Raw genomic sequence first — 25,113 nt, 5'->3', positions numbered from 1 at the left:
AAGAAGTCAGAGAGTGGTTGTGGAGGATTGCTTCTCTGAGTGGAGGTCTGTAACTAGTGGTGTGCCGCAGGGATCGGTGTTGGGTCCATTGTTGTTTGTTATCTATATCAATGATCTGGATGATAATGTGGTAAATTGGATCAGCAAATTTGCTGATGATACAAAGATTGGAGGTGTAGTGGACAGTGAGGAAGGTTTTCAAAGCTTGCGGAGGGATTTGGACCAACCAGAAAAATGGGCTGAAAAATGGCAAATGGAATTTAACGCAGACAAGTGTGAGATCTTTGGAAGGACAAACCAAAGTAGAATGTACAGGGTAAATGGTAGGACTCTGAAGAGGGCAGCTGAACAGAGGGATCGGGGAATACAGGTACAGAATTCCCTAAAAGTGACGTCACAGGTGGATAGGGTCGTAAAGAGTGCCTTTGGTACATTGGCCTTTATAAATCGGAGTATCGTGTATAAAAGTTGGAGTGTTATGGTAAGGTTATATGAGGCATTGGTGAGGCCAAATTTAGAGTATTGTGTACAGTTTTGGTCACCTAGTTACAGGAAGGATGTAAATAAGGTTGAAAGAGTGCAGAGAAGGTTCACAAGGATGTTGCCGGGATATGAGAAGCTGAGTTACAGAGAGAGATTGAATAGGATGGGACTTTATTCCCTGGAGCGGAGAAGAATAAGGGGAGATTTGATCGAGGTGTGTAAGATTTTGATGGGTATAGATAGAGTGAATGCAAGTAGGCTTTTTCCACTGAGGCTCGGGGAGAAAAAAAACCAGAGGGCATGGGTTAAGGGTGAAAGGAGAAAGGTTTAAAGGGAATATTAGGGGGGGCTTCTTCACGCAGAAAGTGGTGGGAGTGTGGAATGAGCTGCCGGATAAAGTGGTAAATGCTTTTAACATTTAAGAAAAACTTGGACGGGTTCATGGATGAGAGGGGTGTGGAGGGATATGGTCCAAGTGCAGGTCAGTGGGACGAGGCAAAAAAATGGTTCGGCACAGACAAGAGGGGCCAAAAGGCCTGTTTCTGAGCTGTAATTTTCTGTGGTTCTGTGGAAACTCGTGATGTGACCAGTCACACAGATTTATTTTCAGAGTAAGAATCTAACATGAGACCAAAGGTTGCGATGCATCACCCTCTTTATTTCACAGTGAGAATACATTCCCAGCAGTTCGAGAAACAAAAGACAAACAAAGACGCCAGGGGGATTAGCAGGATAAATACATAGGTTTCAATTATATAGTGAGAGCACCCCTGTCTGTTTGTTCTCCTTACCCAAGGATGGATGAACGTAGTTTCGAGGGACAGCAATGCTGGTTTATCAGACAGGTTACTCACTGGAGGGACAGTGTGGGAAGGGGGAGGTTAGGGTGGAGATCAGCCGTGATCTTATGGACTGGTGCAGCAGGTTTGAAGAGCTTCTGTTTTTATTTAACTTGGGAAACACAAAGGGCTGGATTTTACATCCTCGCTCAGATGAGATCGTAAAATCCTGCCCGAGGCACACGGAGATTTCCGTTCTGCGAGCCTCACCCACCCCGGAATTGCTGAAATTCCAACCAAAGAGTTACAACCCCAGGTGACAACAAAAGTTTGTCTATCACAGCACTGCGTGGGGGGATGTTGAACTGAACCCATTGTTGCCATCTAGAAGGACAAGGACAGGAGACATGTGGGAACCCCACCCCCTGGATATTCCCCGAAAAGTCTCTCGGGATTATGACTTGGAGATATATCGCTGTTCCTGCACTGCCATTTGGTCAGGATACCGGAACTCCCTCCCTGACAGCACTGTGGGTGAACTATGGACTGCAGGAGTTTCAGAAAGCAGTTCAGCACCACATTCTCCAAGACAGTTAAGGGTGGTGATAAATGCCGGCCCAGCCAGTGACGCACACATCCTATCGATCAATCTAAACAGACTGGACATCTGGGAAGAACCATTGTTTCGAATGACTGAACTAAACAAACAATGGAAACAGTGTCTGTAAATGAGGAAGAAATGTTCCCTGTTGATGATAATGGAGCTGAATAATTTGGAATAAAGTCTCAATGCTGCAGTGTGTGTGGGAGTCAGAAATTACTAACCTCCAGTCGAGGGCAATATTTCTAAACAGGCTCACAGAGATTTGGAGATGGGGCATTGGTGGAATTGTACAAAATCCCAACTCTGACACATTGACATAATCTGTCTGATGAACATTCATTGCATTCCCTCCAAGGTCAGTCTATCCTGTCTCAGGTAAGGAGACCAAAACTACGCTCAATATTCCAGCTTAAACCCAATATGTACTTAGCGGAAAGTTAGACAGTTTTAGAATTGAGTTAAGCACATCTCACTGTTCAATGTCTGCAAAGGTAGCAGAACCTTCCAGAAAACCATCATTCTCCAGTCTTTAGAAACCCTATTTCCATTGGGCCATTAGTGTTGTAAAAAGCAATGTCAAAATAGCTCCTATCAAAATTTCGGTTGTCTTGTTCCAAGTCCTTCAGGAATTCAGTCACAAGTTCTGGATGTTGTTCTACCTCAACTTTCTGGACAAAAGCCCTGCAACAGAGTGAGGAGGATCAAATATTAATTTTCTTTCTCCTGACAAAACCTGTTTGGAAAGCAAGTAGGTTGTCAGGATGATGGGACCAGGAGTTGGTCATTCAGCCCATTGAGCAGCCTCCAGCATTCAGTTAGTCCCCAGCTGCAGTAACATCATAGAGAAGCGAGCCGAATGGGCAGACAAGCGGCAGATGGAGTTTAATGCACAGAAATGGGAGCTGATGCATCTTACAGAAGAAAGGATGGAGAGAGTCAATATAAAATTAATCGGCGGAATTCACCCCATTAGACACAACAGTCATAATTCTCTGATTTCGTACACTCCTGCCGGCGAGAATGGAGAATTTGGCACTTAGCCAAATCTCCATTCAGAGCAGCAGGACTGGAGAACCCCAGCTGTGGGCAATGTTGGAGAATTCTGGCCAATGTTCTGTGCTGGAGGGGCAGGAACGTGGAGATTCCTGTTGCGGCAGCCAGTGGGAAAACACGGGAAATCTTCCAGCCGTCCTCACTAACTTTGCACTCAGGTGTTTCTGGCTGTCCTCAGTGTCAGGACAAGCCTGGGTGGCATGTTTCCTGTCGTCATAGCCAGCTGCTGTATTTAAATGCCACCAAAAAACTCCACTCTCAGCAGTGTTTGGTCAAGGTGTCGTCACGAGAGGCAATGTGGCATAGGCACACGCTGCCAATACCATCAGTGCCAACTGGGGGCAGAGATGTTGAGTAACTCAGTGCCGAACGAGCATGAACGAGCTCATTCACTCCATCAGGATAAACCTCAGCCATGGACACACAATCCACACAGACTCCAAAATGGCAGTGCCTAAGGGCCAGTGGTAATAGGAGGGGACAAGTTCAGCCGAGCTCACAGGGTCTCGGAGGACAGCTGAGGAAGAGGCACCAGTCTGACCTGGACCTGGTATTACACAGAAACATCGAAATTAGAAGCAGGAGTAGGCCTTTCGGCTCTGGCATTCATTTTGATCAGAGCCGATCATCAAATTTAACATCCAGATCCCCCTTTTGCGCACCCTCCCCCCCCCACCCCCCCCACCCCCCACACCCCCACCCCTCCCCCCCACCCCCACCCCCCTCCCTCCCAATATCCCTTGTTCCCTTTAGCCCCAAGAGTAAAACCTAATTTCTTCTTGAATGTTTTGGTCTCAACTACATTCTGTGATAATGAATTCCACACATTCAGCCCTCTGGGTGAAGAAATTTCTCCTCACCTCAGTCCTAAAAGGTTGTCTCCTTATCCTCCCCGAGGGTGGCATGGTGGCTCAGTGGTTAGCACTGCTGTCTCATAGCGCCAGGGACCCGGGTTCGATTACTGGCTTGGGTCACTGGCTGTGTGGAGTGCATAGGTTCTCCCAGTGTATGCGCAATAATAAATAAACTTAAAAACAAACTATGACCCCGAGTTCTGGACTCCCCTGCCATCAGGAACGTTCTTTCTGAATCTACCCTGTTTAATCCTGTTAGAATTTTATAAGTTTCCATGAGATCCCCTCTCACTCTTCTAAACTCCAGTGAATATAATCCTAACTGACTTAGTCTCTCCTCATATGACAGCCCTGCCATCTCAGGAATCAGCCTGGTAAACCTTCGCTGTACTCCCTCTGTACCAAAGACATCCGTCCTCAGATAAGGACACCAAACTGCTCAGGATACTCCAGCTGTGGCCTCGCCAACGCCCTATACAGTTGCAGCAAAATATCCCTATTCCTAAACTCAAATCCTCTCGCTATGAAGGCCAACATACCATTTACCTACTTTACTGTCTGCTGCACCTACGTTTAGCGACTGATGCATGAGGACACCAGGTCTCCCTGAGTATCCACCCCTCTCAGTTTACACCCATTCAAATAACAATCTGCCTTCCAATTTTTGCTACCAAAGTGGATTTGTCCCCATTATACTGCATGCATATGCCCACTCACTCAGCCTGTCCAAATCACACTGAAGCATCTCTGCATCCTTCTCACAGCTCACCCTCCCACCCAACTTTGCATCATCTGCAAATTTGGAGATAATACATTTAGTTCCCTCTTCCATACCATTAATATATAATGTGAACAGTTGGGGTGCGAGCATAGATCCCTGCGGAACCCCACTCATCATTGCCTGCCAATTTGATAAAGATGCGAGGTGATGCATTTTGGCAGATTGAACCAGGACAGGACTTAGTTAATGGTAGGGCATTGGGGAGAGTTACAGAACAAAGAGATCTCGGTGTACATGTTCATAGCTCCGTGAAAGTGGAGTCACAGGTGGACAGAGTGGTGAAGGAAGCATTCGGCATGCTTGGTTTCATCGGTCAGAACATTGAATACAGGAGTTGGAATGTCTTGTTGAAGTTGTACAAGACATTGTTAAGGCCACACTTGGAATACTGTGTGCAATTCTGGTCCCCCTATCATAGAAAGGATATTATCAAAGTGGAATGCGTGCAGAAAAGATTTACTTGGATGCTGCCGGGACTTGATGGATTGAGTTATAAGGAGAGGCTGGATAGACTGGGACTTTTTTCTCTGGAGCATAGGAGGCTGAGGGGTGATCTTATAGAGGTCTGTAAAATAATGATGGGCATAGATCAGCTCGATAGTCAATATCTTTTCCCAAAGGTAGGGAGTCTAAAACTAGAGGGCATAGGTTTAAGGTGAGAGGGGAGAGATACAAAAGTGTCCAGAGGGGCAATTTTTTCACACAGAGGGCGGTGAGTGTCTGGAACAAACTGCCAGAGGGAGTAGTCGCGGTGGGTACAATTTTGTCTTTTAAAAAGCATTTAGATAGTTACATGGGTACGATGGGTATAGAGGGATATGGGCCAAATGTGGGCAATTGGGATTAGCTTAGTGGTTTCAAAAAAAAGGGTGGCATGGACATGTTGGGCCGAAGGGCCTGTTTCCATGCTGTAAACCTCTATGACCCTATGACTCTATGACCCATTTATGCCAACTCTTTGCTTCATAGAACATAGAATAGAACATAGAACAGTACAGCACAGAACAGGCCCTTCGGCCCACAATGTTGTGCCAAGCTTTATCTGAAACCAAGATCAAGCTATCCCACTCCCTATCATCCTGGTGTGCTCCATGTGCCTATCCAATAACCGCTTAAATGTTCCTAAAGTGTCTGACTCCACTATCACTGCAGGCAGTCCATTCCACACCCCAACCACTCTCTACGTAAAGAACCTACCTCTGATATCCTTCCTGTATCTCCCACCACGAACCCTATAGTTATGCCCCTTGTAATAGCTCCATCCACCCGAGGAAATAGTCTTTGAACGTTCACTCTATCTATTCCCTTCATCATTTTATAAACCTCTATTAAGTCTCCCCTCAGCCTCCTCCGCTCCCCAGAGAACAGCCCTAGCTCCCTCAACCTTTCCTCATAAGACCTACCCTCCAAACCAGTCAGCATCCTGGTAAATCTCCTCTGCACTCTTTCCAGCACTTCCACATCCTTCCTATCTGCTAACCAGCTTTCAATCAATCTCAAGACATTATCTGCAATCCCATGTGCTTTATCTTTACACCGTGACTGCACGGTGAGTGCTGTTTGGGTGAGAGGAATGCTTTTGGAGTTGGGTGAACACAGGGAGTTGGGTGAAACAGGCAGCAGAGGCTACAAGCGAGAGTGCTGATTGGTAAGTGAGTGTTATTTTTTCTTTTAGCTCTTGACATTGTTGTTGTTGTTCACTACTAGAGAGTTTGTGTGTAATTTCTGTGGTTTATAGTTTGAAAAGGTTCTACTCGGTAATAACAAGGAGCAGAAAAGAAGGGCCCTCGAAAATTGGATATAATCTAAAACAAAGGGTCACTCAGAGGGTGGTGGGTGAGTGGAATCGGCTGCCGTCAATGGTGGTGGAGGCAAACTCGATAGGGTCTTTTAAGAGACTTCTGGATGAGTACATGGGACTTAAGCGGATTGAGGCCTATGTAGGCAGGGACATGACCGGCGCAACTTGTGGGCCGAAGGGCCTGTTTGTGCTGTAGCTTTTCTATGTTCTATGTTCTAAAACATCTTTCAAAAGTTTAATTTAAAGGGGTAAGACATGACAGGATTACTCCAAGCTGTGGTTTGCTCCTCTTGCTCCATGTGGGAGGCTGGGGACAGTTCCAGTCCCCTGGGTCAGCATGTGTACAGGAAGTGTCTCCAGCTACAGCTCCTGGAAACTCGAGTTTCAGAGCTGGAGCGGCGGCTGGAGACACTGTGGAGCATCCAAGAGTCAGAGAGTATCGTGGATAGCACGTATAGAGAGGGGGTCACACCACAGGCTGAGACTCCGCAGGCAGGAAGGGAATGGGTGACCACCAGACAGAGCAAGAGAGACAGGCAGGTAGTGCAGGAATCTCCTGTGACCATTCCCCTGCAGAACAGATATACCGCTTTGGATAAAGTTGAGGGAAATGACCTCTCCAGGGAAATCAGCAGCAGCCAAACTCATTGCATCATGGTTGGTTCTGCTGCAGAGGAGAGGGGTAAAAATTGTGCCAGTGAAATAGTTATAGGGGATTCAATTTTAAGGGGAATAGGCAGGCGTTTCTGTGGCCGCAAACGAGACTCCAGGATGGTCTGTTGCCTCCCTGGTGCCTGGGTCAAGGATGTCTCGGAGCGGCTGCAGGACATTCTGAAGGGAGAGGGCGAGCAGCCAGTGATCGTAGTACACATGGTACAAACGACACAGGTAAAAAAAGGGATGAGGTCCTAAAAGCAGAATACAGGGAGCGAGGAAGAAAGTTAAGAAATCGGACCTCAAAGGTAGTGATCTCAGGATTACTACCAGTGTCACGCGCGAGTCAGAGTAGAAATGAGAGGATATATCGGATAAATACGTGGCTGAAGAGATGGTGTCAGGGGGAGGATTTCAGATTCCTGGGACATTGGGACCGGTTCTGGGGGAGGTGGGGCCTGTTCAAATTAGACGGGTTACACCTGGGCAGGACTGGTACTGATGTCCTGGGAGGAGTGTTTGCTCGAACGGTTGGGGAGAGTTTAAACTAATATGTCAGGGGGATGGGAACCTATGTCAGGAGTCCAAGAAGGAGGGAGCAAGAACAAAATGTGGGGAGAATGTTCCAACTACATCAATAATCAGGAACAAAGTTAAAAGGAAGGAGAACTCAGGAGATGTTATTGATGGAAGTGTTAGAATTCAAAAAGAAAGGACAAAAACTAGCACAAGGGCACTTTATCTGAATGCTCGTAGCATTTGAAATAAGGTAAATGAGTTGACAGCACAATTCATTGCGAACGAGTATGATTTGGTGACCATTACAGAGACATGGTTGCAGCATGGTCACGACTGGCAGTTAAATACCAGGGGTATCAGACTGTTCGGAGGGATTGACAGAAAGGAAAGGGAGGTGGTGTAGCTCTGGTATTGCAGTTAGGGATCCTCTTGGAAGAAGCGATCACAGTATGGTTGAATTTAAAATACAGATGGAGCGTGAGAAGGGAAAATCCAATTCCAGTGTCTTGTGCTTAGACAAAGGAGACTACAAAGGGATGATGGAGGGGTTGGCTAAGGTAGACTGGGAGCAAAATCTTTATGGTGGAACAATTGAGGAACAGTGGAGGACTTTCAAAGCAATCTTTCACAGTGCTCAGCAAACGTATATATCAGTGATAAGGAAGGACTGGAGAAAAAGAGATAATCAGCCATGGATATCTAAGGAAATAAAGGAGTGTATCAGTCTGAAGGAAAATGCATCCAAAGAGGCAAAGATTAGTGGGAACCTGGAGGATTGGGAAGTCTTTAAAGGTCAGCAGAAAGCCACGAATAAAGCCATAAAGAAAAGTAACTTGGATTATGAGAGTAAACCAGCTCAGAATATAAAAACAGATCGCAAAAGTTTCTCCAAATATATAAAACAAAAAAGAGTGGCTAAAATAAACATTGGTCCTTTCAAGGATGAGAAGTGGGATGTAATAATTGGAAATGCAAAAATGGCTGAGGCATTGAACAGGTATTTTGTGTCGGTCTTCACAGTGGATAAGATAAAGGTGCATGGTGTTTCGGGTAATGCATTAGCATAGACAGAGGATTGGTTAACTAACAGAAAGCAAAGAGTGGGGGTAAATGGGTGTTTTTCTGGTTGGCGATCAGTGACTAGTGGTGTGCCTCAGGGATCAGTGTTGGGACCACAATTGTTACGATTTACATAGATGATTTGGAGTTGGGGACCAAGTGTAGTGTGTCAAAATTTGCAGATGACACTACGATGAGTGGCAGAGCAAAGTGTGCAGAGGACGCTGAAAGTCTGCAAAGGGATATATATAGTCTAAGCGAGTGGGCGAGGGTCTGGCAGATGGAGCACAATATTGGTAAATGTGAGGTCACCACTTTGGTAAGAATAACAGCAAAATGGACTATTATTTAAATGGTAAAAAATTGCAACATGCTGCTGTTCAGAGGGACCTGGGTGCCCATGTGCATGACTCACAAAAAGTTGGTTTGCAGGTGCAGCAGGTAATTAAGAAGGCAAATGGAATTTTGTCCTTCATTGCGAGAGGGATGGAGTTTAAAAACAGCAAGGTTATGTTGCAGCTGTATAAGGAGCTTGTGAGGCCACACCTGGAGTACTGTGTACAGTTTTGGTCTCCTTACTTGAGAAAGGATATACTGGCACTGGAGAGGGTGCAGAGGAGATGCACTAGGTTGATTCTGGAGACGAGAGGTTTGGCTTATGAGGAGAGACTGAGTAGACTGGGGCTGTACTCATTGGAATTCAGAAGAATGAGGGGAGATCTTATAGAAACATATAAGGTAATGAAGGGAAATAGATAAGATAGAAGCAGGGAAGTTGTTTCCACCAGCGGGTGAAACTAGAACCGGGGGCATAGCCTCAAAATAAGGAGAAGCAGATTTAGGACTGAGTTGAGGAGGAACCTCTTCGCACAAAGGGTTGTGAATCTGTGGAATTCCTTGCCCAGTGAAGCAGTTGAGGCTGCCTCATTGAATGTTTTTAAGGCAAGGATAGATAAATCTTTGAACTGTAAAGGAATTAAGGGTTATGGTGAGTGGGCGGGTAAGTGGAACTGAGTCCACGAAAAGATCAGCCATGATCTCATTGAATCGCACAACAGGCTCGAGGGGCCTGATGGCCTACTCCTGCTCCTAGTTCTTATGTTCTTATAGTCGCCTGTTACATGAGACCTCATCAAAAGATTTCAGAAAGTCTCAATAAACCACATCCACCAGTTCTCCCTGGTCAACTTTACGAGTAACATCCTCAAAAATTGAGGACTGAGTCCAGCCAGGTGATCTAAGCGTCAGTGGGGGAGCATTCTCGGAACAGTGACCATAATTCCATCAGTCTTAACTTACTTATGGAAAAGGATAAGAGTAGGTCGTGGGTGAAAGTACTAAATTGGGGGAAGGCTAACTATGATAAACATTGGCAGGAACTGGGGAGAGTAGATTAGCGTGGTTTCTTGAGGGTCATATGGAAATCTTTTTAAGGCCAGTTGATTCGAGTCCAGGACCAGCATGTTCCTTTGAAAATGAAGGATAAGGAAGCAAGATTCCCGAACCTTGGATGACAAGACAAATTGTGAGCTGAGTCAAAAATTAAAAGGCGGCATACTTAAAGTTGAGGAAACTGAAGAGAGACAGAGTCCTTGAAGAACAGAAAGAAAGCAGGAAAGAACTGAAACTAGAAAGTTTAAAATGGGCCATGAATGTCTGTGGCAAACAGGATTAAGGAAAATCCCAAGACATTATATGTGTATATAAGGGGTAAGAGGGCAGCTAGCGAAGGAATAGGTCCTCTCAAGGATGAAAGAGGGAGTGCGGAGCCGGAGAAAGTGGGTGAGATCCTGTACGAATACTTTGCATTGGTTTTCACAAAGGAGAAGGACATGGTGGATGGAGAGTCTAGGGAGGGGGTATGTTGACATCCTAGGGCATGTCAATATAGAAAAGGAGGTGTTGGGTGCTTTGAAAAGCATTAAGATAGACAAGTCCCCTGATGGTGTCGAGCCCAGAGGGAGGCAAGGGAGGAAATCGCTGGGGCCATGTATGAAATCTCTGTATCCTCTTTAGTTACAGGAGAGGTCCCAGAGGACTGGAGAATAACCAATGTTGCTCCTTTGTTTAAGAAAAGCAACAGCAAAAATCCAGCAAATTCCAGGCCTGTGAATCTTACATCAGTGGTTGGGAAATTATTGGAGAAAATTCTCAGGGACTTAGTGAAGTCCAGTAAAGGAGATCGTTGTACGATAATCTGGGAGTTTGAGTATCTTTGTCCTGAATATCAGTTGACCGTGTCTCCGAGTGCCAACACCTTTTTACAAATTTCCAATTTGCAAAAGTAAATTTGGGACAGGAACTGAAACAAATATTTGTCCTGAGGGGATCACCAGTTTCTTCCCGGTTTATAGAGGAACCAAATCCATATCATAGAAACCATTGAAACCCTACAGTGCAGAAACAGGCCATTCTGCCCATCGAGTCTGCACCGGCCACAATCCCACCCAGGCCCTACCCCCATATCCCTACACATTTACCCGCTAATCCCTCTGACCTACGCATCTCAGGACACTAAGGGGCAATTTTACCATGGCCAATCAACCTAACCCGCACATCTTTGGACTGTGGGAGGAAACCGGAGAACCCGGAGGAAACCCACGCAGACACGAGAAGAATGTGCAAACTCCACACAGACAGTGACCCAAGCCGGGAATCGAACCCAGGTCCCTGGAGCTGTGAAGCAGCAGTGCTAAGCACTGTGCTACCGTGCTGCCCTGAGTGACTCCATACTGCCGCTCCCCACTGGACCTGAGTAGCATGAATGGTGAGGTGCGACTGTCACCTCAAGAGGATACAGAGATGCTTCAGCGTGGTTTGGACAGGCGGGCATCTGCATGGCAGATGCAGTAGAAGGTGGATAAATGTGAGGTTATCCACTTTGGTCGCAATAATAGGAAGATTATTATTTGAATGGGTGTAAATTGAGGAAGGTGGATACTCAATGAGACCTTGGAATCTTCATGTATCAGTCGCTGAAAGTAAGCGCGCAGGTATAGCAGGCAGGAAAGAAGGCAAATAGTATGTTGGCCTTCATAGAGAGAGGATTTGAGGATAGGGAATGGATGTTTTGCTGCACACACACAGACAAGCACACACAAACGCACACACACACACACATGCACACACAAACGCACACACACACACACACATGCACACACAAACGCACACACACATGCACACACAAACGCACACACACACACACACACACACATGCACACACAAACGCACACACACACACATACACACACACACACACACACTCAGTAATTTCCGACTGGGGGATGGGTGAAGTGAAGGAGGGGGTAGGGGAATGAAGATGGCAAGACAGGGGGATGAAGGAGGTGGATGAGGGTGGAGGAGGAATACAGCGTGACGGTTGGGATGTGGGTGAGGGATTGGAGGTTGGGGGTGAGGGTATGGATGGGGGATTGATGGGGTGAGGGAAGGAGATGGGGGTTGGTGGGGGAATGGGGGGGTGAGGGATGGGGAAGGGATGGGAGGGGGATTGGAGGGTGAAATTTGGGGGTGAGGGATGGGGAGGGTGAGGAAATGGAGGCTGAGGGAGGCAGATGGGGCGGGGCATTGGAGAATAAGGGAATGGAGGCTGAGGGAGGGAGATGGGGTTGGGTATTGGAGAGTAAGGGAATGGAGGGTGAGGGAGGGAGATGGGGTTGGGTATTGGAGAGTAAGGGAATGGAGGGTGAGGGAGGGAGATGGGGTTGGGTATTGAAGAATAAGGGAATGGAGAATATGGGAGGGGGGATGGGGCAAAGGGGGATTAACAGCTCCGATCCTGTTTTCTGGAGCCGAGTCTGGGATCAATGGGTGCACACCTCCAAATACAACCCCCCCCCCCATGTGACAACCACTCAGACTAGCGCTCTCTCAGATACAACCTCCCAAACCTGAGACAGAACTACAACTCCCATCAGGCACTGTGAGCTGGCCCTCCCCCCCCCCGCCGACTCCAGACTGCCGCTCCCCACTGTACAGACACGCAGTGCCACAAGCACCATGGGTAATGTTGTTCTGAACAGCGATTGGGAAATTGCTGCCCCCTCCCTCCTCTGTGATTGGCTCAGCAAAGTGAGGTAAATCCTGGGGGGGATTTCAAAGTCGTTCTGACCTTGATTGACGGTGAGAGACTCACTCATCATTCTGGGCCCCCTATCGTTCAGGGCCCTGTGTCGATGCATGGTGCGTTTCATTGTAAATCCACCCCTGCCAATGTCCCATGTGACAGGATGAGTCTGTTACTCACTGTGTGACTCCGGGGTGAGTTATGTCGACACAAAAGCTGGCACAATGAAACATCAATCACATCCTGTCCCAACATTCCCTGTTCAGCAGGGAGGGTCAAAGTGCAGAAGAGCAATAGTCATAGGGGACTCCATCATCAGATAGGCGCTTCTGTGGTCGTGAAAGAGACTCCAGGATGGAGTGTTACCTCCCTGGTGCCAGGGTCCGGGATGTCACTGAACAGCTGCAGGGCATCCTGACAGGGGAGGGTGATAATGCAGAGGCCATGGTACATGTTGGTACCAATGACATGGGCAGAAAGAATTCAGGGAGTTAGGCAATAGAATAAAGAGCAAGACCTGTCGGTTTATAATCCCTGGATTACTCCCAGTGCCATGAGCGAGGGAGTACAGCAATCGGAGAATAGCACAGATGAATGCATTGCTTAAGAGTTGGTGCAAGAGGGAGGGTTTTAGATTCCTAGACCACTGGGACTGTTTTTGGGCAACATGGTACCTGTACAAGCGGGACGGTCTACACTTGAACCAGAGCGGAACTAACATCCTTGCTGGTGGGTTTGCTAGTGCTGCTGGGAAGAGTTTAAACTAGTTTGGCAGGGGGAGGGAACCCAGACTGTTAGCAAAACAGTATAACATAAAAAAGCAATCAGGTCAGAAGGAATACAGTGGGAGTAAGTTTCAAGGAAGTAAGACAAGGCTGGAGGGCCTCTACTTTAATGCCAGCAGTATTAAAGTTAAAACGGATGAGCTATGGGCGAGGATTGACACGTGTAATTATGGTATAATAGCCATCAGAGAGACGTGGCTGAGTAAGGGGCAGGATTGGCAGCTCAACGTCCCGGGATATAGAATCTTCAGGCGAGACCGAGGAGGGGGTAAAAGAGGAGGAGGCTCTCCATTATTAGTTTAGGATGCAGTTACTGCAGTCAGGAGAGATGATATCTTGGAGAGGGCATCAAAAGAAGCTTTGTGGGTTGAGTTTAAGAATAAAAAAGGACAGCGATGTTGCTCGGTGTTTATTATTATAGACCCCCAGGGTGTAAAAATAATAAGAGGGTAATTATATTAGGTGATTTCATCTTTCCCAACATTAATTGGGATAACCATCATGTTAAGGGCTTAGATGGAGTAGAGTTCTTAAAATGTGCAGGAAAACTTCTTAGGTCAACATGTTGAAGATCCAACAAGTGAGGGAGCTGTGCTGGACCTAATTCTGGGGAATGAAACCAGACAGGTGGTTGATGTGTTGGTGGGGGAACATTTTGGTGATAGCGACCACAACATGGCTCAATTCAAATTTGTTATGGACAAAGAAATTGAGTAAAAGTAAAGTGAAGCAAAGTTTATTTATTAGTCACAAGTAGTCTTACATTAACACTGCAATGAAATTACTGTGAAAATCCACTGACAAGTTGCAGAAAAAGGTTTTGGATTGGGGGAGAGTAGATTTTAACAAAAATAGGCAGGATCTGGCCAAGGTAGACTGGGATGGGTTACATGTGGGGAAATCTACAGGGGAGCATTGGGGGGTGTTCAAAGATGAAATGGGGAGAGTATAGTCCCAATATGTTCCCTCTCGGGGAATAGGAGGATGTAATAAACCCAGAGAAACATGGATGACCAGAGACATTCAGGATACGATGAGAAGGAAAGTGAGGGTTTTAACAAGTATAAGGGAAGTAAGTCTGCGGAGGCATTAGTGGAGTACAGAAAGTACAGGATGGAGCTGAAGAAATCAATTAGGAGAGCAAAGAGGGGACATGAGAAAGCTCTGGCTGGTAAAAGTAGGGAAAATCCTAAGATATTCTATAAGTATATCAATGGGAAGAGGATAACCAGGGAAAGAATAGGGCCTATTAAGGACAAAGGGGGAAATCTGTGGGTGGAGGCAGAAGACATCGGTAGGGTATTAAATGAAGATTTCACATCTGTCTCCACCCATGAGAATGAAGAGGTAGTTATGGAACTTGGGGAGAGACTGTGAGGCTCTAGAGAAAATTAACACAGGGAATGACAAGATATTGGAGGTATTGGCAGGCTTAAATGTGGACAAACCTCCAGGTTCGGATGAATTGCGTCCCAGGCTGTTGTGGGAGGCAGGGGAGGAAATTGCAGGGGCTCTGACCCAAATGTTTAGTTCCTCCCTGGCCACCGGGGAGATGAGATGTGGAGATGCCGGCGTTGGACTGGGGTAAGCGCAGTAAGAAGTCTCACACACCAGGTTAAAGTCCATGAAGAAGGGAAAGGGTTAATGTTTTTTTGTACTCAATGTATTTTGTGCCTAAAAGGTTGAACTTTGTACCTGGAATTTATCATAAACATAACCCTTCCTTATGGCTAGCCTCCCCTTTGTTTATATTGCTCCTGGTAGTAATATAAGCCATTTGTTCATGTCTTTCATCTTTTACTTTTAGTATAAGCCATTTGTTCATGGTTCCCTTGCTTGTTTGTATCATTCTGATAAAACAGACAGTTAAATGTAGATGTAGGGTGGTAAGTCTTTCTTTCTCGTAGGCTTGTGTATGATTTAAACAAAGGAAGCAAATGGTAGAGTGCGAGAATGGCCGTTTGAAGGAGGACTCCCACTGGGACAACTGCACTCATACTCAGTCACCTCAAAGGAAAAGCTGCGGGAAGAGCAGGGGACCAGAGGTGACACCTTGACTGCAACGACCAGGAGAATTGTGCTTTATGACCCAAGGATACCAGGTGGTCTCTAACCATGATCCAGAGACTATCAGAAGCTCTTAAAGGAACTATAATTTATGATCAAGGACTGTTAACTGGACTTTGCTTTATGGCTTGTATTGGGAACCCTGATGTATAAATATCCACGCTTCTTGTGTTCAAAGAGAACTTTGGCTTCCGCTTTCAAGGGGTCAAGTTCTCCCATACGCTTGTGAGAATAAAGCCTGACTGTATTTTGACTCATACCAGCCTCAAGAGGTATAATTTCCGACTTCAGTCCAACAGGTTTATTTGGTAGCACAAGCCACAAGCTTTCGGAGCACTGCTCCTTCATCAGGTGAGTGGAATTTGTGTTCACAAAGATGGATGCCAGAGGACTGGAGAATAGCATGTGGTCCTACTATTGAAGAAAGGTTGCAGAGACAAACCAGGGAACTACAGACCAGTGAGTCTCATGTCTGTTTTGGGAAACTACTGGAGAAAATTCTGAAGGAGAGAATCTATCTCCATTTGGAGAGGCAAGGTTTGATCAGGGATAGTCAGCATGGTTTTGTCAGAGGGAGGTCATTTGTCAGGGGAGCTAGAAGAGTTGACTAGGATCAAGGAACTAATTGATGGGGTGGAGGATGCAGGGGTAAGGGGAATTACAAAATTAATGGTAGAGGAGAGGGTGCAAGTGAATGAAGGCGGTAATTTAGATAAGGGAGTAGAGGGAGAGGGTGTTCGCGACTCATCAAAGCGGGTCCAGATAAAAGCTGGAATAAGGACACTTTGCCTGAATGCACGAAGCATTCGGAACAAGGTAAATGAGTTGATGGTGCAAATCAGCACGAGTGGGTACGATCTAGTGGCCATTACAGAAACATGGCTGAAAGGTGACCAGGACTGGGAGATGAATATCCAGGGGTATCAGGCGTTTAGGAAGAATAGACAGGAAGGAAAAGGTGGTGGGGTCGCGCTATTAATAAGAGATAATATCAGGGTAGTACTGAGGGATGACATAGGCTCTGAGGAACAAAACGTGGAATCATTATGGGTAGAGATGAGGAATAGTAGAGGGAGAAAGACACTAGTAGGTGTGGTATATAGGCCCCCAAATAATAATGTTGAGGTAGGGAGGGCTATAAACAAGCAGATAAGGGATGCGTGTAAAAACGGAACGGCAATAATCATGGGGGACTTCAACATGCACATTGACTGGCAGACTCAAGTCGGTAAGGGTGGAATGGGGGAAGAGTTCTTAGAATGCTGTCGGGATAGTTTCCTTGAACAGCATGTTACGGAACCGACGAGGGAACGAGCTATTTTGGATCTGGTATTGTGTAACGAGGTAGGTAGAATTAAGGATCTTATTGTGAAGGACCCTCTTGGGTCTAGTGACCACAATATGGTTGAATTTCTGATTCAGATGGAAGAGGAGAAAGTTTGGTCCCAAACCAGTGTCCTCTGTTTGAACAGAGGGAAATATGATAGGATGAGGGATGAATTGGCTAAGGTAGACTGGGAGAGCAGGCTGGCAGGTAGGATAGCTGAGGAACAGTGGAGGATTTTTAAGGAGATCCTTTTCAGTTCTCAGCAAAAATATATTCCAGCAAAAAACAAGGATTGTAAGAAAAGGGAGAACCAGCCGTGGATAACGAAGGAAATAAAGGAGAGTATTAAAATAAAAACAGCTGCGTACAGAGTGGCCAAAAATAGTGGAGAAACAAGTGATTGGGAAAAATTTAAGAAACAACAAAGAGAGACTAAGAAAGCGATAAAGAAAGGAAGGATAGACTATGAAGCTCGGCTAGCAATTAATATAAAAAATAATAGTAAAAGTTTTTATAAATATATAAAAAGGAATAGAGTGGCTAGAGTGAATGTTGGACCCTTGGAGGACGAGAGGGGGGAGTTAATAGTGGGAAATGAGGATATGGTTGAGTCTTTAAATAAATTTTTTGTGTCGGTCTTCACGGTGGAGGACACAAATAGTTTGCCAAATATTAACGATAGAGGGTTGGCAGCAGGAGAAATACTTAATACAATTAATGTTACCAGAGAGGCAGTGCTGGGTAGACTAATGGGACTGAAGGTGGATAAGTCCCCGGTTCCGGATGGAATGCATCCCAGGGTATTGAAAGAAATGTCAGAGGTAATAGTGGATGCGTTAGTGATTATTTATCAAAACTCGTTGCATTCTGGGGTAGTGCCGGTTGATTGGAAAACGGCCAATGTTACGCCGCTGTTTAAAAAAGGAAGGAGACAAAAGGCGGGTAACTATAGGCCGGTCAGCTTAACGTCTGTAGTAGGGAAAATGCTGGAATCCATTATTAAAGAGGAGATAGCAGGGCATCTGGATAGAAATGGTTCGATCAATCAGACGCAGCATGGATTCATGAGGGGAAAGTCGTGCTTGACGAACATGTTGGATTTTTATGAAGATGTGACTAGGGCGGTTGATGGAGGAGAACCGGTGGATGCGGTGTTTTTGAATTTCCAAAAGGCGTTTGATAAGGTGCCCCATAAAAGGCTACTGAAGAAGATTAGGGCACACGGAGTTGGGGGTAGTGTGTTAAAGTGGATTGGGGACTGGCTATCCGACAGGAAGCAAAGAGTCGGAATAAATGGGTGTTTTTCCGGTTGGAGGAAGGTAACTAGTGGCGTGCCGCAGGGATCGGTACTCGGGCCGCAACTATTTACCATTTATATCGATGATCTGGAGGAGGGGACGGAGTGTAGGGTAACGAAGTTTGCAGACGACACAAAGATAAGTGGAAAAGTGAATCGTGTGGAGGACGGAGAAGATCTGCAGAGAGATTTGGACAGGCTGAGTGAGTGGGCGAGGATATGGCAAATGGAGTATAACGTTGAGAAATGCGAGGTTATACACTTTGGAGGAAATAATAACAAATGGGATTACTATCTCAATGGAAACAAATTAAAACATGCTACCGTGCAAAGGGACCTGGGGGTCCTTGTGCATGAGACGCAAAAGCCCAGTCTGCAGGTACAGCAGGTGATCAAGAAGGCAAATGGGATGTTGGCCTATATTGCGAAGGGGATAGAATATAAAAGCAGGGATGTCTTGATGCACCTGTACAGGGCATTGGTGAGGCCGCAGCTGGAATACTGTGTGCAGTATTGGTCCCCTTATATGAGGAAGGATATATTGGCATTGGAGGGAGTGCAGAGAAGGTTCACCAGGTTGATACCGGAGATGAGGGGTTTGGATTATGAGGAGAGGCTGAGGAGATTGGGTTTGTACTCGTTGGAGTTTAGAAGGATGAGGGGGGATCTTATGGAGACTTATAAGATAATGCGGGGGCTGGATAGGGTGGAGGCAGAGAGATTCTTTCCACTTAGTAAGGAAGTTAAAACTAGAGGACACAGCCTCAAAATAAAGGGGGGTCGGTTTAAGACAGAGTTGAGGAGGAACTTCTTCTCCCAGAGGGTGGTGAATCTCTGGAATTCTCTGCCCACTGAGGTGGTGGAGGCTACCTCGCTGAATATGTTTAAAGCGCGGATGGATGGATTCCTGATCGGTAAGGGAATTAAGGGTTATGGGGATCAGGCGGGTAAGTGGTACTGATCCACGTCAGATCAGCCATGATCTTATTGAATGGCGGGGCAGGCTCGAGGGGCTAGATGGCCTACTCCTGCTCCTATTTCTTATGTTCTTATGTTCTTATTTGTGGTTGATGTCATTTACATGGAGTTCAGTTTGACAAAATCCCACATGGGAGACTTATTAAGAAGGTGAATGCACATGGGATGCTGTGTGATCTGAAAAGGTGGATTCATAATTGGCTGAGCGGTAGGAGACAGAGGGTGGTGACAGACGGCTGCTTTAGTGACTGGAGGCCAGTGACGTACCACAGGGATCCATGCTGGGCCCCTTGTTGTTCGTCATTTATATAAATGACATAGATGACTACGTGGGGGGTGGGATCAGAAAGTTTGCCGATGACACAAAGATTGGCCGGGTGGTTAACAGTGCGGCTCAGTGTCTTAGGTTACAGGAAGATAGAGACGAGATGGTGAAATGGGCGGATAAGTGGCAGATGGAAATTAACCCTGAAAAGTGTGAGGTGATGCACTTTGGAAGGAGTAATTTGACAAGGAAGTATACGATGACAGGTCTGACACTGGGAAGTTCCGAAGAACAAAGGGACCTTTGTGTGTTTGTCCATAGATCTCTGAAGGTGGAAAGGCAGGTAAATAGGGTGGTGAAAAAGGCATGTGGCACACTCACCTTTATCAATCGGGGTTGGTTACAAAAGCAGAGAGATCATGATGGAGTTGTATAGAACTTTGGTGAGGCCACAGCTGGAGTACCGTGTGCAGTTCTGGTCGCCACATTGTAGGAAGGATGTGATTGCACTGGAAGGGGTGCAGAGGAGATTCACCAGGATGCTGCCTGGGATGGAACATTTAAGTTATGAAGAGAGGTTGGATAGGCTTGGGTTGTTTTCGTTGGAGCAGAGAAGACTGAGGGGGACCTGATTGAGGTGTTCAAGATTATGAGGGGCATGGACAGGGTGAATAGGGTGCAGCTGTTCCCCTTAGTTGAAGGGTCAGTTAGGAGGGGACACAAGTTAAAAGTGAGGGTGGGAGGGTGGGGGGATTTGAGGAAACATTTTTACCCAGTGGGTGGTGACGGTCTGGAATGCGCTGCCTGGGAGGGTGGTGGAGGCGGGATGCCTCACATCCTTTAAAAAGTACCTGGACGAGTACTTGGCACGTCATAACATTCAAGGCTGCGGGCCAAATGCTGGCAAGTGGGACTGGTGGGTAGGACAGGGCCTTACATGTGTCGGTAGAGACTCGGTGGGTCGAAGGTCCTCTTCTGCACTGTAGTATTCTGTGATTCTGTGAATATATCAGGAACTAAACTCACCTGACAAAGTACGAACAGTCATATTTTGATCGTACATTAACTTCTTGATCTGTCGGTTCAGGGGGGTTGTTGACTTCAGGAGCTATTGGAATATATACTCTGAATCTTGGTAACAGTTTGCCACTATCCAACCTTCCAGAAATTCCCCAAGGTGCAGTGAGAGGAATAATTGTACCTGTGGACAGAGAAACACACTGTTACAGCATTTAATCAGGTGATATCTGGGGCATTGCTTATGATGAGTCAGAAGACTTTCTCAGAAGATTAAGGAAATTTGGCATGTCAGCTATGACTCTCACCAACTTCTACAGATGCACAACAGAAAGCATTGTTTCTGGTTGTGTCACAGCTTGGTATGGCTCCTGTTCTGCCGAAGACCGCAAGGAACTACAAAACGTCGTGAATGTAGCCCAATCCATCACGCAAACCAGCCTCCCATCCATTAACTCTGTCTACACTTCCGGCTGCCTCGGCAAAGCAGCCAGCATAATTAAGGACCCCATGCACCCTGGACATTCTCTCTTCTGCCTTCTTCCATTGGGAAAAAGATACAAAAGTCTGAGGTCACGTACCAACCGACTCAAGAACAGCTTCTTCCCTGCTGTGGTCAGACTTTTGAATGGACTTATTTTGCATTAAGTTGATCTTTCTCTACACCCGAGCTATGACTGTAACACTACATTCTGTACTCTCTCGTTTCCTTCTCTATAAACAGTATGCTTTCTGTATAGCGCGCGAGAAACAATACCTTTCACTGTATGGTAATACATGTGACAATAAATCAAATTACCCCCTGGCAGAAGAAGTTCCTCCTCAACTCTGTTCTAAATTGACTCCCCCGTATTTTGAGGCTAGTTCTTGTTTCCATTGTAAGTGGAAATAACCTTGCTGCTTCTACCCTGTCTCGCCCCTTCATTATCTTATATCTCTATAAGATCTCCCCTCAACTTTCTAAACTCCAATGAGTACAGGCCCAGTCTACTCAATCTCTCCTCATAAGCTAACCCCCTCATCTCCGGAATCAACCTGGTGAACCTTCTCTGTACCCCCTCCAAAGCTAATATATCCTTTCTTAAATAAGGGGACCAAAATTGTACACAGTACTCTAGGGGCGGTCTCACCAGTACCCAATACAGTTGCTGCATGACCTCCCTGCTTTTATACTCCATCCCTCTCGCGATAAAGGCCAACATTTCATTTGCCTTCTTGATTACCTGCTGTACCTGCAAACTGAGTTTTTGTGATTCATGCACAAGGACCCCCAGGTCCCTCTGCACAGTACCATGTTGTAATTTTTCACCGTTTAAATAATAGTCCATTTCACTATTATTCCTTCCAAAGTGGATAACCTCACACTTACCGACGTTATACTCCATCTGCCAGATCCTTAGCCTATCCAAATCTCTTAGAAATCTTAGAAATCTTAGAAACCCTACAGCACAGAAAGAGGCCATTCGGCCCATCGAGTCTGCACTGACCACAGTCCCACCCAGGCCCTACCCCCATATTCCTACATGTTTACCCACTAATCCGTCTAACCTACGCATCCCAGGACTCTAAGGGCAATTTTAGCATGGCCAATCAACCTAACCCGCACATCTTTGGACTGTGGGAGGAAACCGGAGCACCCGGAGGAAACCCACGCAGACACAAGGAGAATGTCCAAACTCCACACAGACAGTGACCCAAGCCGGGAAATGAACCCAGGTCGCTGGAGCTGTGAAGCAGCAGTGCTAACCACTGTGCTACCGTGCCTCTCTGCAGACTCTCTGTGTCCTCCTCCAGATCGTCTATGTATATGGTAAATATGTATATATTTATGTATATGGTAAATAGTTATGTATATGTATATGGTAAATAGTTGAGGCCCCAGCACCGATCCCTGCGGCACGCCACGAGACACTGATTGCCACCCACTTATTCCGACTCTCTGCTTTCTGTGAGATAGCCAATCGTCAATCTACGCTAACATTTTACCCCCAACTCTGTGTACCTTTATCTTATGCAGCAACCTTTTGAGAGGCACCTTATCAAAGGCCTTCTGGAAATTTAAGTACACCACATCCACCGGTTCCCCTCTGTCAATCGCACTGCTGAGTAAAATAAGGGCCCATGGTATTCGAGGCAAGGTACTAACATGGATTGACGATTGGCTGTCAGACAGGAGGCAGAGAGTTGGGATAAAAGGTTCTTTCTCAGAATGGCAACCGGTGACAAGTGGTGTCCCGCAGGGTTCAGTGTTGGGGCCACAGCTGTTCTCTTTATATATTAACGATCTAGATGATGGGACTGGGGGCATTCTGGCCAAGTTTGCCGATGATACAAAGATAGGTGGAGGGGCAGGTAGTATTGAGGAGGTGGGGAGGCTGCAGAAAGATTTAGACAGTTTAGGAGAGTGGTCCAAGAAGTGGCTGATGAAATTCAACGTGGGCAAGTGCGAGGTCTTGCACTTTGGAAAAAAGAATAGAGGCATGGACTATTTTCTAAACGGTGACAAAATTCATAATGCTAAAGTGCAAAGGGACTTGGGAGTCCTAGTCCAGGATTCTCTAAAGGTAAACTTGCAGGTTGAGTCCGTAATTAAGAAAGCAAATGTAATGTTGTCATTTATCTCAAGAGGCTTGGAATACAAAAGCAGGGATGTACTTCTGAGGCTTTATAAAGCACTGGTTAGGCCCCATTTGGAGTACTGTGAGCAATTTTGGGCCCCACACCTCAGGAAGGACATACTGGCACTGGAGCGGGTCCAGCGGAGATTCACACGGATGATCCCAGGAATGGTAGGCCTGACATACGATGAACGTCTGAGGATCGTGGGATTATATTCATTGGAGTTTAGGAGGTTGAGGGGAGATCTAATAGAAACTTACAAGATAATGAACGGCTTAGATAGGATGGACGTAGGGAAGTTGTTTCCATTAGCAGGGGAGACTAGGACGCGGGGGCACAGCCTTAGAATAAAAGGGAGTCACTTTAGAACAGAGATGAGGAGAAATTTCTTCAGCCAGAGGGTGGTAGGTCTGTGGAATTCATTGCCACAGAGGGCTGTGGAGGCCGAGACGTTGAGCGTCTTCAAGACAGAAATTGATAAATTCTTGATTTCTCGAGGAATTAAGGGCTATGGGGAGAGAGCGGGTAAATGGAGTTGAAATCAACCATGATTGAATGGTGGAGTGGATTCGATGGGCCGAATGGCCTTACTTCCGCTCCTATGTCTTATGGTCTTACGGTCTTATTATATCCTCAAACAATTCCAGTAAATTAGTCAAACATGACTTTCCCTTCATGAATCCATGCTGCGTCTGCTTGATTGAACCATTCTTTTCCAGGTGTCCTGCTATTTCTTCCTTAATGATAGATTCCAGCATTTTCCCAACTACGGATGTTAAACTAACCGGCCTGTAGTTACCTACCTTTTGTTGACCTCCTTTTTTAAACAGTGGCGTCACATTAGCTGTTTTCCAATCAGCTGGCACCTCCCCAGAGTCCAGTGAATTTTGATAAATTCCAACTAATGCATTTGCTGTTACTTCTGCCGTTTCTTTTAGTACCCTGGGATGCATTCCATTCGGACCAGGGGACTTGTCTATCTTTAATCCCATTAGCTGACCCAGCACTACCTCTTTAGTCATAGTGATCATTTTAAGGTCCTCACCCCCAACAGTCCCACGACTGTTAATTATTGGTATGCTATTTATGTCTTCCACTGTGAAGACCGACACAAAAAACTTGTTTAAGGCCTCGGCCATTTCCTCATTTCCTATTATTAAATCCCCCTTCTCATCTTCTAAGGGACCAACATTTACTTTAGCCACTCTTTTCCGTTTTATATATTTGTAAAAGCTTTTACTGTCAGTTTTTATATTTTGTGCTAGTTTACTTTCATAATCTATCTTTCCTTTCTTTATTGCTTTCTTAGTAGTTCTTTGTTGTTTTTTAAAGCCTTCCCAATCTTCGAGTTCCCCACTAATTTTGGTCACTCTGTATGCATTGGTTTTTAATTTGATACTCTCCTTTATTTCCTTAGTTATCCATGGCTGGTTATCCCTTTTCTTACATTCCTTCTTTTTCACTGGAATATATTTTTCCTGAGTACTGAGAAAAATCTCCTTCAAAATCCTCCACTGTTCCTCAACTGTCCCACCAATTAGTCTGTGTTCCCAGTCTACATTAGCCAATTCCGCCCTCATCCGATTGTAATCCCCCTTGTTCAAGCAGAGGACACTGGTTTGGGACCCTACTTTCTCACCCTCCATCTGTATTAGAAATTCAACCATATTGTGATCACTCATTCTAAGAGGATCCCTCACAAGGAGATCATTAATTTTACCTGTCTCATTACACAGGACCAGATCCAAGATAGCTTGCTCCCTCGTAGGTTCTGTAACATACTGTTCGAGTAAACTATCGCGACAGCATTCTAAGAACTCTTCCTCAAGTCCACCGCGTCCGACTTGAGTTGACCAATCAATATGGAGGTTAAAATCCCCCATGATTATTGCTGTTCCATTTTTACATGCATCTGTTATTTGTTTGTTTATAGCCCGCCCCACCTTGAAGTTATTATTTGGGGGCCTATAGACTACGCCCACCAGTGACTTTTTCCCCTTACTATTCCTTATCTCCACCCACATTGATTCCACATTTTGCTCCTTCGAGCCTATATCGTCTCTCACTACCGCCCTGATGTTATCTTT

General features: G+C 45.9%; 1 protein-coding gene across 1 annotated transcript in view; it reads right to left on the bottom strand.

Moving 5' to 3' along the window:
- Nucleotides 1–1,127: 1,127 nt before the first annotated feature.
- Nucleotides 1,128–25,113, bottom strand: part of LOC144494064 (uncharacterized) — a 59,608-nt gene continuing 35,622 nt past the window's right edge. Inside the window, exons 3-4 of the mRNA XM_078213639.1 lie at nucleotides 20,417–20,591; nucleotides 1,128–2,547 (exon numbers count right to left, since the gene is read on the bottom strand). Coding sequence (XP_078069765.1) covers nucleotides 2,382–2,547; nucleotides 20,417–20,591 — 341 coding nt within the window. The 3' untranslated portion in view covers nucleotides 1,128–2,381. The remainder of the gene's footprint in view (nucleotides 2,548–20,416; nucleotides 20,592–25,113) is intronic.

This window comes from Mustelus asterias, chromosome 5 (assembly GCF_964213995.1).
Source record: "Mustelus asterias chromosome 5, sMusAst1.hap1.1, whole genome shotgun sequence".
NCBI classification, from domain to species: domain Eukaryota; kingdom Metazoa; phylum Chordata; class Chondrichthyes; order Carcharhiniformes; family Triakidae; genus Mustelus; species Mustelus asterias.
This window is presented reverse-complemented; position numbering and strand designations above follow the sequence as displayed.